The sequence below is a fragment of the Stigmatopora argus genome, chromosome 1, assembly GCF_051989625.1.
Source record: "Stigmatopora argus isolate UIUO_Sarg chromosome 1, RoL_Sarg_1.0, whole genome shotgun sequence".
Taxonomy (NCBI): Eukaryota; Metazoa; Chordata; class Actinopteri; order Syngnathiformes; family Syngnathidae; genus Stigmatopora; species Stigmatopora argus.
Window position 1 is genome coordinate 5,528,256 of NC_135387.1, and position 20,712 is coordinate 5,548,967.

Genomic DNA, 20,712 nt, shown 5'->3' on the forward strand with positions numbered 1-20,712 from the left:
CAGTAACTCCCACCCTTCTTCACTGTGACCAATTGTTTCGTCGATTGTCGTTAGACTGTGGACAGGGAGAATTTCTACTTTACGGATATGCTAGTCATGGAGTGGGGTTGTGGAGTGATCTTTAGCCCAGACTCGATAGTTTTTTGGTTACTCATATCCTGCATATGCATACTGTGGGATCTGCAGTCACTGCACAGCAGACCAGGCCGTAAAAGAGGCAACTATTATATTGTATAGATTCAGCCTGTCACCCCCCAGTTTTTATTGTTCCTTGTTGTGAGAATCATTCGGTTAGCTTTTGAATTCTTTAGTTTTCATTTTTCTAGCAACCAAGCCTAGGTTTTTTTTAAAGAGATTTGAGCTCTACTGCCTGTTTTTTGGGGAATATTTGTGATGGTGAAATAACTGAATAACTTGACTGGTAATGGTCTTGGCAATCATATAGTTTTCCCCTTTCAATGTCCTATTGAAGCCTGTTTTGATTTGATACAGGTACAGTACAGGGGTGGGCAAATCGGTCCTTGAGGGACGCTGTGGGTGTAGGTTTTTGTTGCAAACAATCCAACAAAGACACTAACCAATGAGATTTCTGCAGAAAAAAAGAAGCACCTCACTGCAAACCATTGATTGCACTTGTAGGACACCAGATTGGTGAAAAGGTGTCCTCTTTATGGGTTGGAATGAAAACCTGCACCCACTGTGTCTCTTTGTGGAATAGTTTACCCACCGCTGATTTAGTAATTTACGTCTACAAAATCTCAGCGTCCGCTCGACTAACTACTCTCATAGCAACAGAAGGAAGTCACAACAAGCCCAAGTCTTTTAATTTTGTAAAAGCAAAAGGCCTGTGTTTCATCATCCAACCCAGGAAACTCTAAACTATTCCATATAGGGATAGGGCTACAGTAGGTGCAGGATTTCATTCCAACCATACGAGTCGACACATTTTCACCAATCTGCTGTCTTAGAAGTATAATCATTTAATTGCAATCAGGTGCTGCTTGTTTTAGTAGAAACCTAAATGGTTAAACTGTCTGTGGTGAATTGGTTGACACAAAAACCTGCACCCACAAGAGCCATTAAGAACCAGTTTGGAGACACCCAATCTAACAAAACACCTCTTGAAAGCTGCCAGAAGATAATCAAATTAGTTTACTAAAACAAACAGTGCATTATGATCACTGGTTTTATAATTTGGTCTACACGTTAACGGACAGAGTTGCTCAGAAACAGTGAGCGATCAAGAGCATCTACAGATGTATACTCAAGTTATAGTTATTATTCAAATTGATGAATAATGTGTAAAACAATGCTAGAAGTGGCTAAAGTTCAAAGGACTCCTATGGAAAAAGCTAATTTTGTGTAGGGTTAATCTATATCTAAATAGAAATTCAGCCAAAATGCAGTGTTCTCCTCATGTAATAGTATTCTTTCTCTCAAAAGTGGCCATTTTATGTGAGACTAATATAACCCATGGACAAATGGAGCCATGTTCCTTCACTGCAGTTCCACCCAACAGTGGTCTGAATAAAGAACAACGATACTGTTATCCTAAATGAAATACAAACGTGCTCCTCTTTTGTCCCTCTGGATTTACCCTATACTGGTTATTGAAGGACCAGTGACATTGATAAGGCTAAATTCAATGTTGATTTCTTTATAACTCAAGATAAATTTATAATTGTTCTTATTACTGGTAGCAGTATAATTTTCTTTGGAGTAATTTCTAAGTTTCCCCTAACAAAACAAATGAGATGCTCAGGTCTTTGGTCATATATGAAACCCGTGTTATCTGAATGTTAGAATTTCCCATTACATTGATGGTGATGGAGGTTTGATTAACTCTTGTGTATAATTCTCAATCGGACTGGAATGGATTGTTTACACATGTCTCGCTTGATGGATAGGTACAACAAAAAGGTGTTGTTCATATTGTGTACATATATTTAATGTGCAACAACTAGTTACATTTACCTCTTTTGGTCACTCTTAGACAAACCAGAAGCAATGAAAAAAATTAATTTTCCCCTTGTCAATTCTTGCATTCTTATTTACTGTTGGATGGATTGCTGATATTTCCACCCACATGTTCTCACCTCTCTCCAGGCAGTGTGATAGAGGAATTTTGTGGTCTGGCGTTGCTTAGTAACAACACAATTCTATATCTGATCGTAAGTGGCCACAGTGCTTCCACAGAAGGTGCTGTTGTGTAAATGTTTCGGTATGTTAGATGGACATAATAGTTTTCATCTATTTGTATTATTGTTAAAAAGATACAATGTTAAAAAGATAAGATGTTTTTATATTGTCAATCAATGGCATTGTGTGCCATCTGGCATCCAGTCACTCAGCTGGGTTTCCCAATCTCTCATTTGCTTTCTACCATGTCATTGCCTCTCCTATTATTTGAATCTCTCCAGGGACCGGGTGCAATCCATTATGTTTGTTTCCTGTTATGTGGACATCCTTTCAGGCTAAGGAATAAAGAAAATCTAAACAGAACCTTAACATGTGGACTGCTATTTGCACATAATTCACTGGGAGCACGACGGTGTTAGCACAATTTGGCCAAAGGACCATCTGCTCCTACTTTCTGGTGCTACCACAAACTGGCCAGTGTGGTGGAAAAACAAGGCCAGAGATACTCACTATGCTCATAGTGTTGTGAAAAACTGCATTCTGGTCAAATAACAAAGTCGAGATTGGTTTACGGTTGCAGTCAGGTGACGGAACTAATGACCTTATTCTCGTCTACGCTATATAGTTAGGTAGAAGGCTTATGTTCCCTCAGCTGTCGTTGATATTCTTATCCTTAAGCTAGTCACTGATGACATCATGTGCCACACCTTCAACTGCTAAAGCATGAGTGAGGAAAGCTGTAGCTCCTGTAACAGTTTTTAGTCAAATGGGTTGTTTCCCTGGCTTCGCTTTGGAGGCTGCCAGTTTTTCAGGTCTTTGCATACCTATTTAGTGTAGTTACAAAGGCTGTTTCAGGCCATGTGTGCCCCAAGTCAACATGGCAACAGCTCCGCACTGTGGAATATAACTAGACCTTCATACCCTAAATATTGTTCACCACTTACAGCATTAGAGCTCAACACTTTGATATCGATCTACCAGTCGATTGTCAAGATTGGTAGATCGCATGACTAAGTTTTGACCCAATCATAACCCTTTCCTCTAAAACAATCAGCGTGCCGTTTCCGTGCTTTGTTAGTTCATTCTACGTCCTTTAAGCCAAGAAAACGTGGAAACTTCTCTGGGATCAAGCTTAAACCGAATGCTCCTCGCTCTTGCGTGCAGTTTGCCTGAGCCACTACTGCAGCCAGCTAAGCTGGGGGGATTTGTCTAAAAAATATTCACCCAAATTCACAAGAGATTCACATGTTTTTAAGATCCACAAATATATGCTCGTCACGTCGGATGCGAGTCGCCGCGGCTGAAGCTGAGCGTGTACACCTGAGGTCAAATGTTTAGAGATGCTTTCTCATCCTATTGAATGATTGAACTGCACATAACGTCGTTACCATGACGTCTTTGTACTGACAGCTGTGTGAGTGGACTGGACAACAGTCTTATTTGAAATGTTGGGCTTGGTGTTGAGCTGGCTTCTTCTCCACACTTGTGGTAAAAAGTTTGCAATGGTTAATCAATACAGCAGGTTGCAAAACACACATTTTTGCACTTCAAGATGAAACAACGCATATTTTGTTTTAGTTAAAAAAAACTTTTTAAAATCCTGCAATGTATTGAATCCGCAAAATGTGGACCACAAAATAGCGAAAGGATCACAAGATTGTGAATGTCAAATAATGTTTTATTCTTCATATGGCTTAGTCTTTCAGTGCTTATGATGAGTCTGCTTACTAAAGAACACTCAAACACAACGTATCGTTTTAATTCCCAAATATCTAAATAATTGACAGCAAATCTTTAAATTTTGAGCCTTTACTGGTTCATGAGAACAAAAAAGATGTGAAAATTTCAAATATAAGTTGTCAAAAAGTTCCATCATTTTGATGTAATTGATGATACATCAGTATTCATGGTGGAAAAAAATCACGCTGTTCAAAATTCATGTATTAAATCTTAAAGTGGAAATGTATGAGGCCTTTCATGTTAAAGGGGTGCTTATGATCGATCATATTGACGTTTCTTTTACCTTGTGGCAAAAAATAAATAAAAATGAATAAAAAATTCCTTTCTGGTTTTTCAAAGCTTTCAATCCATAGACCTGGGAAGTACTAAAACTTTGAGCATTGTATAAGTTTTATGACCATCCGTTTTATCCATTTTCGACTGCAAGTCTGCAGTTGAGGCCTAATCTGTTCTAAATGGCCCTAAATAATGGCTCAAATCCTCTCCCGCCCGGAAATAAGAGGATGAATCCCCACCACTATGCAGGGTTTAGAGGAAACTGGGCATCTGCCAGGCCCACCCGTTCTGGGCAGACTCTGTCCAGTCAGGAGCAAGGAGGTACCTTGTCAAGCTTTGACTGGTACTCTATTGAAAGAGGGACTACTGGTCCCCTCCACAGCCCTACTACTTCACAAGATGTCTGACAGAATTGGAAAAATACCTTTCAAATTGCTGTTTCAGTTAAGCTTCGGACAAATGCTATCCTTGCTACATATATTGTGTGACATGAGCTTTTTTTTTTTATCTCTCACCTCATCTCATCTCATTTCTGGTGTCCCCCCGCCTCTGGCCTGAAGTCAGCTAGGATAGGCTCCAGCACCCCCTGTGACCCTAGTGAGGATAAAGCGGTTCAGAAAATGAATGAATGAATTAATATTACAATAGTTTAATTTTCTTCAGCTTAGGTCATATAATAAACAAGTTTTAACATTCAAGCTTTTGTCGAGTCAATGATGATGACAAAGCCTATGTCCGATTATTATTATTAGTATTTGTACTGGTGCAATGCCTTAACAGATAAATATGTGTGGTATGTGGGAAAACCTATTTCAAACTTTATTTTTTATGGCACTAAATCCCAATTATACGTAAAGGAAATGTTAGACATCTAAAAAAACATCCTTTTCCGTTTTATTATTCGCAGCAATAATTCTTAGAAGTTACTATACCACCACCTTTATTACATTCAGTATTGCAATATATAATTTAAAAAAAGAAATGTAAATAGGTTGGCAATCTGTTTTTTCCTGTCAAATCCTCCTTTTCAAATTATAGTCAACCTTATCTCATCCTGTTTTTAGTGAAGGGAACCTAGCTGAATTGGGAAGCAAAGGAAACTTGGCTCACAATAGTGCGGATATCTTCAAAAGGATCAGAGGAAATTACCACATGCAGTTCTGCTGTGAAGTCATCTTTGTTTATAGCCCCAGTCTGAAGCCGCTTAGATTTTTAAAAAATCATTTTTTAAATTATGAAATTAAAACTTGTTGCCACTTTACTTTGGGTGTTCTTTTTCCTCAATTTTACTGTAAAATGAGAGACCAGCAATCATTTTCCACCACTTCCACTCTAGTGCTTTCCTACTTTCTTTTCAGAGACATGGGTCTGATTCTGTGTTCTGTTTCTACGAAGTACAAAGCAGCACATTTGTAGTTCTTTCTTTTTAAGGCCCCTGGCATGGAAAACATTGAAAAAAATGTAAAATTAGTGGTTATAAATGGTGTGGTCTGTATTTTAATGGTAAAACTACTTAATTGGATTGGAGTCTATCTCTCAAGGGTTCTAACGAAATGCATGAGGTTACAGAAAAATGGAATGCGTAATTTTTCTCAATTTTTGGGGGGTTTTGAATACACCAGTGATTTGATAGGAACTTTTAATATAGCACAAACACAACAGGCTCTTTATTGTTGATGGAGTCAGTCGAAAAGCTAATCATGTGACTTTTGGTGAGAGATTCAAGATTGCTAGTCATCCTTCAACTATTCAAACTCAATTTCACATCTGAAGAAAATTGAGCCTCCAAATTACATGTTTTGAAGCATTAAAATAACCCAAGTAAACACACACCAACTGTGCAAAGAAGTTAGATTTTTCAATGGAAAAACATCCTGTAAATATTTTTTCTATTTTTAAGAATTTGCTTAAATGGTCGTTTGTAAAAAAAAAAAAAAAAAAAAACTATTTAACAAAATTTGTGTTTTATCAAGCGGCCCGGTGGATGAGTGGTTAGCGGATTGGCCTTGAGCTCTAGGGTCCTGGGTTGAAATCCAGGTCGGTCCACCTGTGTGGAGTTTTCATGTTCTCCGTGGGCCTGTGTGGGTTTCCTCCGAGTACTCCAGTTTCCTCCCACATTCCAAAGACATGCATGGTAGGCTGATTGGACACTCTAAATTGCCCCTAGGTATGAACGTGAGTGTGAATGGTTGTTTGTCTCCTTGTGCCCTTTGATCGGCTGGCCACCAATTCAAGGTGTCCCCCGCCTCTGGCCCCAAGTCAGCTGGGATAGGGTCCAGCACCCCCTGCGGCCCTAGTGAGGATAAAGCGGTTCAAAAAATGGGATGAGATAAGGTGATTCATTAAAAATTATCCTAATGTGATCCTGACTGAAATGTCACTTATTTGAAAGAATGTCCACAAACAGTCATAAACAGGATGTTAATCGCAGTAAAGGAGGTAATCACTCCACTTATCCCTTGGAGCAAGAGCAGGACATACCCAAAAGAATGCAAGCAGATAATTTAACTCAGCAACTTAGATGAAGTATGGCTTGGCCAGGTTAAATAAAACGAAGTAATTTTTTAGCAAATCTTAATTTGGAGAAGTACCAGAAATTAGCTTTGCTGGTTGACAAAGCATTATCGACAAGCACAGGCTTTGTGAGCTGAGACCTAAAGCAACCATCTGTTCTGTCACTGTAATTAGCATAGCAGCCAGGGCGACCACCATTTTGCCCGGGGTGTCGATGTGTGGACCTGGGCCTTCTAATCCAACAGTATGAACTCTGGAAGATAAGGCAGTTTTGCATTGCAAATTTGTACACCCCAAATTTGAATGGAACACTAACGCAAAGAGGACAATAGACAATAGGAGACTTCCTTCTGTCTGGAGTCTCTTGTTTTAGTTAAAATGGTGATTTATTAGAAGAAATATTGACTAGAGCACCTTCTTCATTGTGAACCCACAAGCATTAAGATTAAAAAGCTTCTATACTAAAGCTAAGTTTCATTTTGAGCTTGGACCACTTATATTGCTCTCAAAATGTACCTTCTCTTATAATGTTATATTCCAACTATTGCATTACAACCTAAATATTGTTCATAATGGCTGTACTGTGGTGTAAAACCTCTTAGTACTCATAAATTCTCTGCAGCTTCACTTTGAATTTCAGTGTAGTGTGCCATTGATGAGAACAGTTAGTCCCTAACAAAGGTGTGGCATTTCCACATTTCCAATCCTTGCCATAATTCACAGTGGCTCAGTGCCACACCGCGGCTAATACTTCAACCTTCATCCCCATTACTTCCCTCGATATTGTTTCACGAGCTTTGTATGTGAATTTTCTACTAGAGTCACCATAGACTGTGAGCAAAACCTTGAATTTCCAAACTTAAACTCGACACTGTGACCGGGGTGCGTGCATCAAGAGAGTGGGAATTTCAAACCAGTGGCTGGTTAATCTCTGCAGATGGCCCCTGAAGAGTAAACTCTAGAGCAATCATTAGCTTCTCAATTACTCATTAGAGCTGGGTCATTTGTGTTGGTATTGCATGAATAATCAATAACTGGCTGTAAATTGACATGACGTGATTGTCCATTCTTCACTGCTGTCCCCAAAATAATAGTCTGCTCCTGTGCATATTACTGGCTAGTTCTGCAGCATTAGATCATGGATGCGTTTCAGTAATAAAGCCATTCTTTTGACCAAATGTCCACAAAAGAACTGTTTTGTGAAAAGGTGATGGTCTGTAGCTTAGTCAAGAAATGCAAGACATCTTGGAGCAATGTTAATGAGTGATTAGTGACCCGTAAGGGAATATGTAGACACATGAAGCAGGAGTGAAGACGACATTCCTGTTTCTCATGGCAAACTCTAACTCCACGTGAGCTGTGATTCACGAGGCATGATGAGATTCCATTACGTCTTTTTTTCCCCCTCACTTCCTGTTCCACTGTTTTTTTCTCCACACTGCAGCCACATTCGGTGTCTTGTCAATTTCTGAAAAATCGCTATAGTACCCAGTGGCCTCTGCAGCTAAATGCGTCAATGGATTTTGCAAAATATTATATTGTTCTTCACTACCCACATGCCTTCACGTCATAGTTTAGGAATGTTTCAAGAAAGACTAAATAGCAGCGGCTCAAGTCCGATAGTCATGTCTGGTCATGTGTATCGTGATATCACAGTTCTACATCTTCAGGGCTTATTTCATTTTGCCCTTATGGCATCATCACAGCATTATCTTGCTTCAATAAGTCTGTAAGTGGTGAAATGATAAATGAAAATGAACTTTTTTTTCCAAATTCAGCCATTTTTATTACACGTTCACTCATTTCTCTGGGAAAGGGCGAGTATAAATGTAGAGTTGTTTGCAGTGGTTGCTCTCGTAAGATAACCAAAGACCACCTCCCCAATGCTCTCTACTGGCAGATTTGAAAATACAGCACGGCCATATTGACAGGAATCAGTGATTCTGAGTTCTCACTATATTACCTTGTTGCGTCCTACATTGTAATACTACATAGAAAAAAAGTCACAAAATAACAAATTAAGACTTTTACAAGAAATTAAAATGACAAGAAATAAGTGTTTATATCACAACGTTAAAGTTTTAGTATTACGATTTATTTTCCATTATGTGAACCAAATGTTTGGTTTCATGGGCTTCGACTCTTTTTTTCTCAGTATTGCCTTCCAGCCTCAACATCAGGAGCATTTTGCCTTTTAAATTATTGTATGCAGGTCGTCATGGTGTTATATATTGCAGTTTAAAACACTGGAAGGCCATCTGAAATAACAGGCACGTGCTGACCTTGTGCCAACATGTTTTCAACAATAGGCATTCTTTTTTTATTAAAAGATTCAACCATCAATGTTGTAGCAACCTTAATTGTTGCTGAGCTATCAAGTGACATGTGGCAGCTGTAGAATTTAACAAACCAAGCAAATGTATGACAGCAACCTGCCCTTTCACATTACACTTTGCTGAGCACTTATTTTCACTAAAGAATACAGTCTGGTTCTGTGATTAATATTATGTGTGGATTTTTTAGTTAAACATATCATTGTTATCCATATTAGTACAGTAGTACCTCTACTTGGAAAATTAATTGGTTCCAGAACTTGGAGTTTTTGTAAGTGGAGCAACAGCTTACATGTCATTTCTACCATTCGTTCCACTCTCTTCAACAAACAAAAAACTACCAACGAAATCCTTGAAATGAGTGCTGTTGTCCACCGCCCGAAGCTCGCATCTTTCCAAGGTGTGAAACTGCAAATTCTCGTGTGGACAAACACTCCCGCACTCCAAGGAATAAAAAAAAATGAACCAGCATTATGATGGATTTACGCCGTAGATACAGCCGTGAAGCTGGCATGGCGATAGGATGTCAACAAACTGCATGCAACCACTCGGAACCAGACTCATGATGTCGCTGCCATTGAATTTGGCAATTGTCTTGACAATGTCAAGACAACAACCACAGCAATATTTGTACAGGAAAAATGCCCCTCGAAACTGACAAATAGGACAAAAGCTCAAATAATCTGTTTTTTTATTATTTAAATCAAACAGAGAGAAACTATTTACACTGGTAGTACAGTACTTAACCTCCTAGGACCTGGTGTCCACATGTGTGGACATCACATTTTCGGTTGTCATTTTTCTCAGAAACTACATCATGTAAAAAGATCATTCTTTGTTTTTACACTCATCAGGTCCCAATTAGCCTAAATATACAAGAGAAAATAAAAAATGCATGCCTTGCAAGTCTGGGTCTTAGGAGGTTAAAGTATTAGTTTTTTAAATTACAGATTATATTTATATATTAATACATTATAGTCTTTTATATGCCTGTAACTATGATATTTAATAAATACACTTCTTGATTATTGAACTTGTATTTTTGTATAGGTGCGAAAACATGTAATATGGTATGTAGTAATAATAGGGGTGATCCTACTTCACGGTTTTTCGATTATCGCGGCCATTTCTGGTCTACATCATCCGATAAAAATAAGGATCTTTATATCAAAGACATTTAATAAAATGTCCTTCAATCCTGTTATGGGTGTTCAGAGACTAGCCTGGCAGGGTGTCTAGCCTCACCCCATGATGTATGCACTCAGCTGGAATCATACATTAGAGATTTTGCAGAGGGATCTGCCCGTATGCTCAGTTGTGCCATATTAAGTGATATTTTCTGCAGTTAAAAAAATCTGTCATGCAATCTGTACTACAGGCTGCAATAATGACTAAATACCAGCCTTTAATTAGCATCACAAGAGATTAATAATCCATGCTCTCATGTCCTTTGTAAAACTACAACATATGGCAAACTAAAGATGAATATTAAATTGGGTAGACAGTGAACTAGGAGATTAGAGGCTTGGTGGCGCGCGTCCCAAAGTTACACTCCTCTAAATCCATGCTTGGGTTTTTAGATTTAAAGGCATTCAATCAGTAGGCTCATCTGAGGGTGCAAATACCTTAGATTGGTCCTTAATTTTCTAACCCAAACAAGCGGCAAAATAAAATATTGGCATTCCCTCAGTTTGTGATTACATTAATCCTGTCAAATGGATTTTGTAATATTACAATGAAGGATATACTTGTGCCATGATTGACCCTAAAGTGTAATGATTTCAGAACTGTTCTTTGGCTGCAGGAATGGCTGATAGTTTGCTATTTTAACAAACATTTGCATAGGCCAGGTAGACCAGCATTACTTATGGAGAAAATCTCTTCCTCTCAACATCTTTCCCAGACTAATCCATTGTTTTCATTGGTGGAAGGAGGTTGTATTTGCCAACATTGGCTTGTCTATCTGTTGGAAGAATTATAGGAAAAACACAGGGTTGGAGGCGTCTCGACTTGAATGTGTATTGTGCACTTTTCATTGTCAGTCATTACATTGGGAACTAAAATGATTCTCACTTAAAATGTTCGTATTTTGCAAAAATACCTATAATGTGGTATAACGTTCTTTAGTAAAAGTATGTTCTTGATGGTTCATGGGGGAATCGAAACCGTAGTCTCACAAATGTACAAATTTACCTACAGTAAACATACTGGAGTAAACAGACTGGATATGTGGTGTCTTAATCGACCCTAACAATGGTTTATTATCACAAATATTTCTCAAAACCTGGTAAACCAGTAGCACACATTCTCACTCTTCTACTAGCTTCCCAAAAGTAGGTCAATTTAACCTGAGGCCAAAGTAAACCGTTTGAGTGGGAGAATTCTAGAGCTTAATCTAATTGTGGCAAATCTGGCAGTAACTATTCACGTGCAGGGCTGCAGTAATGGCTGCAAACAAGGTCAGACTAAGGCCGCAGGTGATTTTAGTGGAGGTTTTATTGGGACTCTGGTGGTGACAGTGTAGCGAATTAAATCTGAAAGGTGATTATGACTTGAGTGAAATGCCTAACCTACATTCCACTGTGAGCAATACATTCCCTATTCCCTCTTACCGGCTTGGCCTATCCGCTGCCTGCACTGTCCTCCACATACTCGACAATCTGGGTATCAATGACACCTTCAGATGTCAGATGGTGGCTTTTCATATAAATCTCATTTGTCACACTATCACAGACATGCTGTTTCAATGCACATCAGTTGAAAATGTGTCACAAAAATGTATACCTGCTCACAATAGCGGATTTAATCCTAACAGAAGGTACAATGTTTCTCATATGTGCCCTCTTTTCTTAATCTGTATAAAATTCAAATAATCACTGACCTTCCCTTAACTCTGTTATGATCTCCTTCTTACAGCTTTAAGAGCATTAGAATACAGGCCTCTCATGATTGCCCAGTCTTTAGACCCATTGCTCTACTTTTACTGTGTGCTTTCCCATCATGTTACTCACTCACTGCAGTGCACGTGTGGGGATGAGGATTGGGGGATGGGGAGGAATGCACGAAGCGGCCCAGATGGAGCTAAACTGATTATTTTTCCAGGGTGATGTGAGCCCCAAGCCACATCTAAGCCAAAGCAATAGATCACTCAACATATTCCTGCTTAGTTAAAATAGTTAACTTTTGGGGTTTGTCTTTGTAATAACTTTGAGGATCATTTTTTGTTCTAGGCATTTGGACAAGCCTACTCCAACCACCGTAAAGTGGCAGCGGATGGGGAGAGCCGGGAGGAATCTCTTATCCAGGAGTCGGCCTGTAAGGAGGCTTACTATGAACAGAGAGTCCTTGAACTGCAGAATGAGCTACGCCAAACCCGCAACATTCTCACAAACACCCAGTCTGAGAATGAACGTCTGAGCGCAATCTCTCAAGAGATAAGAGAGGTAACAAAATATGTCAACTTTATTTTCTTTAGCCACAAATGAAGCTTATGTACAGTAATTTCCTGTTTGCCTGCAGTTTTTATTGAAGAAAAAAAGTTGAGGCTTTTTTGATTCATGCATACACTACACACCCTGTGCAGTGCAGTTGTGCAGCATATTTCTCTGTACTGTAATGGCAGTGTTTTGTTAGAAGGTAGCTATTCAAAACTAGACGACCCTGCCTGATTCATTGTGCAGTATCATCTTGACAATCTCAAGTCGTCCGACTTGGTTTTGGCATTAGAGGGTCGAGTCAATCAGGGATAAGAGGTGGTTTGGTTGAACGCAATGGACGAGTGGAAAGGCGGTTCTTGGAAATTTTGTCAAGAATACACACAAATTTTAAAATGAGAAAACAATGTCACTAAATGCTTTTATTTTTATTTTATTTTTTTGCTGCTCTTCTCTTGACTGCCACAAATTTAATACGGCATTCTGAGGCTTAACCCTTTGGCCGCCTGATGCTCGGGAGAATTTATGCTTTCGAAAAATTGCATTTTACTTATTGTAATATTTGAAGTGTCTATTTCCTTCTTTTGAATATTTTTTGAAATTCTGGAGACCATTTCCCATCCAAGTATACCGATATTAGCTCTTTCAGATAATTCATATATTTATGAATATTTTTCTTGATGAATGAAAACTTTTTGGAATTTATTCTCGAGAACGTAGCCGAGGCTATCTCTTACGATACTGGACTTTTCGATCAATAAAACATACATTTCTGAGGCCTGGCCTAAAGAAGCTGAAGAAAACTCCTTAAGTTCTTTGGGTTCTTTGCGATATTGCCCAAAGTAAAGAAAACAACTAAGTAATACTAATAAAATAGGGATGTCTCTTCACTTGTTTTTGGACCACAATTTGAGTCACATGATTTTGACGATCTGCCGATACTGAGTCTGACTCCGATACCTCAGAAAATTGAATTACATACATTTTAAAAACTCTATTTTTTCCGTCAGATTCTGTCAGTCGAAAAATGATGTAATCGCGCCGGATTTCTGCTCGTGATTGACACCTAAAATAATTAAGTCAAATATTCATTTTCCAACACATAACTTTGTATTCATTGATATTGAGTTTCCTTTGGAAGCGCATGACTTTGGCATTCTGTCATCCCTGGTTCTTTCAATGTTGCCCAACCCTCAATCAGTTGGTGTTAGATCTCACTTTGCGTAATCTCATCTATTTTGATCTGGCAACATTATTTAAGGAGATTGATATCTTGAAGGAACATTTGCCTTTAGGTTTTTTGTGATCTATTATAAATCCAGGGTGGAGATACCATTGCATATGTAGTGAAAAACTCGAGTTTAGGAGAAATAATGTGAATACCCATGAAGCTGTAATGTAGTTCACATTCTTAGAAAAATGCAACTTTAAGAATCAATGCGTTTTTTGCTTTATCTATGGGCTTCTTGTACAAGACTACTACAGGGCCCACCAGAAATGGAAAAGAGGAAACATGATGATCATTGGCCCAGAAAATAAACTTTTAAAAGGAGATGTTGTATGGATGTCTCTTACGGCTACTTGGTACAATAGAACAATAAAATGCTAATCCTTTCCAAGAGTTTTTTGTTTTACACATTCTATCTAATACATTCTACCCCTGTCACTTCCCAAACCTTAATAATGCATACACTTGTCTGTGCCCCACTTTGGACAATGTCTGACCCCATCGCTGCATCCATTACTTGCACTCACAGCTGACCTGATTGGGGCAGATGAGAGTAAAGTGTGCCTTGCGTGTCTTTGATTTTTGCGTGTTGTGTCATGTGTGATGAGATCAGCGTTCCAGCTTAAAGAGCTGCTGTTCCACCGAAAGACCTAAAACTGTGAACAAGGGTTAACTTTAAATCTGTGATACTTAAAAATAACATGATTGTATGAGTAAATATGATTAAAAAAAGAGTAGCTACGGGGGATCTCTGCTGTTTCCTCTGAGTTATTGATTGGGACAGATGTCAGCCGTGGTTCTTAGTGCGATTAGTGAAAGCCTTAAAAATGGCATGTTGACTTAAACTCTGAAAATCTTAAGAGTCCCCCTTTTTTAATTGGGTCAACTGCCGCTGAACAATGTGTCAAAGTTGGTGCTTGTTGGGTGTCACAGAAACAGGATATCTTACAAGATTTGTTTAAATAAAGCATTGGTTCCCAAATTTGTTCGAAAATCATTTTCCCCAATTAACTTATTCACGACTGTCAACTATGTACCACTTACTATCTCAGTTATCTGATGTTATGTTATAAAATTTAAGCAATTTGAACTCAGGGAATATGTGATAAATCATTTGCCTTTGAAACAAATTACTTATTTTCTTGTACACGTGCACTTGCAAAACAGTTATAGTTCTAGAGCACAAGTTGTCCCCTGGTCTCCTACATTGCCGTATTGCCTCGACTCCACACCTAGTTGTCACCATGGACTTCAGCCAAATAAATTGGTTTTTGTAACTGTCTGATTGGTAAATAGCCTCTTCTATGACAGATAATGACCCCTGGAATGCTGATTCTATTGGTGCTTGGCATATTTTGTGTGGCTGGCAAAGGGAGGCACCGTAAGCATCAGTGTTGGCATTGTGGCCGGAACTGAAAGACTGAAAGAAGCTTTTGTCTCATCCATTTTAAATTGGCCCAGAAGCTGAAGCCGGTAGGTTAGAGGAAGAGATAAAAGTGGCATGGTGAAAAGGAAAGAAGCCTCAAGTCTTTTAGCAAAATAGACAGTCTTGTTGAGATTGAACTTGGTTTTATGGTGAAAGGTGGTCCTCTCCTGAAACAGAATATGTATGACTAATTCAAATCATGGTAGAATTAATGTGACTATTGGGCTTTGATTTTACTGAAAGGGGAAGTGTGTTCTTGGCATCAGTTGAGCTTGAATAGATTCACACTTCACGCATATCGCAGACCAATCTCGCTGGCTGTCTCTGATGCCAAAATGTTCCAATGTATTCCCGAAAAAACACACATTTCACACAAGGCACATTTCATCGCTGTCATGCAGTCTACAGGATTAAGCCTTCACAAAGCGCGTTGAAGACTGTAGGGAGGTGCATCCTAATAGGCATGACATCATAAAATGATTTTGTACTTGTCATAAGAATATGCCTTTGACACTTTCATAATTTCCACAGAATGGATTTTCTCATTGCCAACATCAAGTAATGCATCAAAGACAACTGCTTTTTTTTTATCAGGGTCACCTCAAAAGCCTGTTATAATGACAGAAAACCAGATGTTGCTTGATTAATAATATAGATGAGATGGATGAAATTTTATACAGCAAAGTGAGCTTGAGGTTGATGATTCAAAGTTCAAAGTCAAATGATAAAATGACCTATCTATTTTCATCTTATTATTCTCTAATGTATGGCAAATGTAACAGTACTCCAAGGGCTTTTGGGTTATGAAGTCATCTGCCTTATTTCTTGTAACACTGAAATCCAGACTGCTTGACTCGCCGCTGCTTTTGAGAGAATGATATCCATCATCAAAATAAGATGGCAAAGCATTTGCTTGAAAGTTACTGTAGTTTTAGGTGTGATTTAAAAGATTGCATTATAGCTAGGTTTGCCATTTTTTAATGCACCATACAGTAGAGCTACTATACTGATTTAATGTGGACCATTCTGCATTACGTACATTCAGAGCAGGACACCAGAAGGAACTGAGCGAATTGCAGAGATCTCATTGTTGACAGGTGTGTTAGCAAGAAACTACCCATTTATTGATCAAAAAGATCTATTAGTAGCAATTAAACCATTCATGACATTTGTAGAGACGTCAGGCTTGACTATTTAAGCCATCCAGATGTTATCTGGGTCAGATGGTCACAGCAACCATCATAATTTAATCCAGCGCCGCTAAATCTGTCCGCTTTGCAAGTAATGTGTCTCCTTGTAGCCTATGGAATTACGAGACCATGTGTCAGACTTGCCTTGCAATTAACCCCAAAGATGTCTGCCCTTTTGTCTGTCTGCTTTCAAGAATGCAACCAGAGTGTCATTCTTGATTTAAGACCAAGGCACAAATAACTAGGGACATTTCAGTGCTGGATCATTTGTTTTGAATACATCAACAGCACATCTACAGCACCTTCACTTACAAAAATGAGGACTTGTTTTTCCACTTAGGTCCAAATGGCCGGAGAAAAAATGCAGACTTTTAGCCTTGTCATTCACCAGGTGCACAATGGGAGGCTTCAATCAATCAAGCATATGTAATCTAACTTTCCATACCAACTCAAAATTTGGAAGTAGGTGAAATCTGAGTTGTTTGACATTGCCTGGTGTTTGTGAGACATGAACAAGGATGTCCTTTCACCCTCTCAGACAGTCGCAAAGGTTGACTGTACACCGTTATTCCCCTGTTCCTGTCATATGAAACCACTGAAGGTACGCTGATTTATGACTAAACACGATAATGTGCTCTTTCGGGCTTCCTTTGAGGTATACCAGATGATATACATACAAGACCGATCTGCAAATGTTGTAGCTGTGCCAAATGTTTGGACAGTACAAGCTTGGAAGATTCGGATAAAATATCGACTGTAGAATGGCAAGCAGGCGTTAAGAAAACCCCTTAACAAACCGCTAAAATCCTAATCTACATTTGGCATAATCCTAATACTCAAACACACTGAGCTATTTCCCATTGAAGTTTTGACTGTAGCAGCTTAAACTCATTGGGAAATAACTACAAGCTTTGTAGTAATTTAAGCAGGCTCAGCATTATCACTGCTGGAATTTGATTGGTGCACTTGACAGCCCCGTAGGACCATTGGCTGTTTTGAGCTATGAATTCAAAGACATTTTGACAGTTGTTGATGTTTTGCAGCACCATGCAGTCTAGAACAGAATAGAAGCGTCCAATCTGCTTCTTCGTGCATACATAGTCTCAGTACTCTAGATTGTTCCAATAAGAACAGTTTTTTTCTGACCACCCACTTTGAGGTGATATGGCCCATTTGTCTGTCCAGGTGTAATCCAAGAACAGCTGACAAGACATCACCTGCTATTGTGGGGGTAGGAGTGGGTGCTTTTTTATGGACCCTCTGGCAACCAAAGATCACACCTCACTATCTAATCAGCCGCACACATTTCCACACCATCCCAGGAGACATTAGTATCCCTTGCCTTATTCTCAGTGTCCCCAGTGAGTTTGCTTGCTCAAATTACAGTTTGTCAGGCATGTGACTCAGCCTCTAGTGTAGAAAGAGCACGGAATGTGTAGGTGAAAGGTCGAATTTGTGGCATGTCATATAATCAAGTTTATAGGTGGCCTGCATTCATCGCAGCAGGGGTCCTGCAGCTGAGAAAATGACATTTGACCCAGAAGATCTATAATCAAACAGCTGAGACAAACCTTCAGAATTTCTGATTCTATGATGGTGTTAGAAGGCAGACCTTGTGTTGCGCTTGCGCCACTTTCGGTTTTTAGATGGGTAATTGACTTAATCTTCAGTTAAACTGAAAATTACCAATCAGCACCTGTTTTCTTAAAATATATATATTTTTAATTTTTATGAAAGGAATCATCTCCAAATGTTTCGGAATTGTGCTGAACATTTCCATATCCACTTTTGAACCTCTGTTATAGCTGAACCTCCAATAGCCGATGTCAATTTTATTTTTAACTAAAGGTATAATTGAAGATCCCTTTTTTCACAGTTTTTACACAGTTGACAGAATTATAATTAATCAGACAATAAGATGTCTGAATAAATTTTATGTAAATGCTGAAGATCTGACCTTAGGTTTTAAGTTTAAATGGTTTGGTTCTAATAAATGTAGGAGTTTAACTCTTGTAAAAAAAAAAATATATATATATATATATATATTTGGCAATCTTATTTTATGAGATTTTAATGCGCACAATTGTTGCAAAGACATTGTTAGAGGGCTTTATATTTAAAGTGGCAAGGTAGATAATGTAAAAATCGTTTCATTTGCCAATCTTATTTTGAAAATACTGGGCCTTTTGTGAACATAATAGTTTCCAAGATATCATTGGAGGCCTATATATTTTAAAGTGGCAAAGACGGGAATATAGCGAAACCTCTTGTAATTCAGTAATTTTAGGTGTGTAGAGAAGCTTGGATTTGTGGGTTCCAATTAAAAATCAGTAATGTATACAGTTGATGAATTTTTTTTCTCGGATTTTCCTGAGCCACATTTCGAATACCCTGTGCTTACTAGCAGACATTAACATATAAAAAAACATTGATATTGTGAATGTTGATTCAATATTAACATGATGTTAATTCTGTATGTACACATTTCAATGACAATTAAAATTTGGTTAAACATTTTCTAACACAATATCCCACGTTACACAAAGATTAACTTATTAAAACAAATATGTTAATTGTGGAATGTTTTTAGCATTTACAAAATTAATCAGTTACCAGCTAGCTGTGTAGTGTATGATGTTGTACATTTTGTTAAAAGTAGCAGCACCCCCAAACAGCAAACACCCCCACTCATTATACATACGCAGCCCCTACTGAATATAAATTAGACTTTAAAGACTTGCTTCAGTTCAGCTGCACACATGGGGATGAATCATTTCATGCAGCAAACATGAAGGGCGTTGCCTTCAGAGAAAAACAATTCGAAAACGCTAGAGAGGTGGTGTCGCATAGATTGAATGTCTGTTTAGACACATAAATCATGTTATTGTCTAATAAATAAGAAGCTTCATTGGAAAGGAACTTCAGTTCTGTTTGAGTGGATTAAGTGATTGCATGGCATCAGTGGCAGTAGCCACCTGGCAAAGGGATTGTTAGGGTAATTATGCCTCTGCTATTAGGCTATCCGTGCCAACTCTGATGAGCGAATGACAGGCACACATCCTCATGCAAAGTCTCACGTGCGCCACACAGGCGATGACACCATCTTTGCTCTTGGAGTGCATGTGCTCGACTTCCTTGTTCTAATGTCATCTGATCACGTTGGTTTTTGCAACTTGGCTGTTGAGTGTTTTACTGTATTTAGTATGTACTTTGAGATGCAAGCATCAACACCGTGGTCTAGTAAAATGGATGGCATCCTCGAGGATTCAGATTTGTGGGTACATTTGGGGGAATGGTCTTTCCTGTGTGCCTTACTTTTTATAATTAACAAATGCTTTACACGCATTGCCCAAGAGCACTGCACATTTGCCGAGATGTAATCTTCCAAATGTACATTTATTCTCTGACTTTAAAATGATTTTCATTAAATGGGCTTATGTTTATTTGGATACCTGGCATCTCATGTCTTCATCAGACCAATAATCACACGTTGATTACCACCAGATGGAGATTTAGTTAGTTAATGGGTTAGCCTGCATATACAGTTAAACTGAAGTAACATCTTGTCAATTGCCATGTTATCTTTTGCCGAGTTAAAAACTTTAATTAGATGTTCACTGATAGCTCTTTGTGTTCTCTGGCGGCTTTTCTCTTGGATGCAACAGAACAGCCAGATGGTGGAGCTCCAGAGGAATCAGTTGCGTGATGACATCAAGGAGTACAAGTTCCGGGAGGCTCGTCTACTGCAGGATTACACCGAGCTAGAGGAAGAAAACATCTCTCTGCAGAAGCAGGTCTCAGGGCTCAAGCAAAGCCAGGTAAGGTACTAGTTGTTGTTCATGTCTGGAAATAGGGCATTGTTTAAGGAGGGGTTCTCCCAACTCTCCTGCTTCATCCATATTAGATTATTCTCCTGCATTATGTTTCTATTATCTAGCATTAAGAGAGCTAAACACCTACAGCACTGTTTTACCCTATTACTCTACTGTGCTGATTAGTTGGTACACTTATCAAAAATAACTATATAGAGGAGCCTTCTGAGAGTGCAAACTTCACCAAAGCTGCCAAATTCAACAAGTGAATACATAACTTCCTGTTCCAAAGGTTTGGCCTACTGATGATTTTATTGAAGTGTACGTCCAAACTTTGCGCTCTCTGCTTTTCTTCCCAACACAGGTTGAGTTTGAGGGTCTGAAGCATGAAATCCGTCGACTAGAGGAGGATATGCAGTTCCTGAACAGCCAACTGGAAGATGCCATCCGTCTAAAAGAGATTGCAGAGCGACAGCTGGGTGAAGCACTTGAGACCATCAAGACTGAGCATGAGCTGAAAGCCTCTCTGAGAAAGGAGCTGTCCCACTACATGAACATTGGGGACACAATCTACAACAGGTATGTGATGAACAGCACCAAAATTGCTGATCAGACTTTGA

At 38.7% G+C, this 20,712-nt stretch overlaps 1 protein-coding gene across 2 annotated transcripts in view; it reads left to right on the top strand.

Moving 5' to 3' along the window:
- LOC144086449 (protein bicaudal D homolog 2-like) overlaps positions 1-20,712 on the top strand; it is a 35,497-nt gene that overhangs the window by 1,686 nt on the left and 13,099 nt on the right. For both annotated transcript variants that reach the window (XM_077616376.1, XM_077616444.1), the window contains exons 2-4: positions 12,233-12,445; positions 19,946-20,098; positions 20,457-20,671. In XM_077616376.1, the coding sequence (XP_077472502.1) occupies positions 12,233-12,445; positions 19,946-20,098; positions 20,457-20,671 (581 nt within the window). The remainder of the gene's footprint in view (positions 1-12,232; positions 12,446-19,945; positions 20,099-20,456; positions 20,672-20,712) is intronic.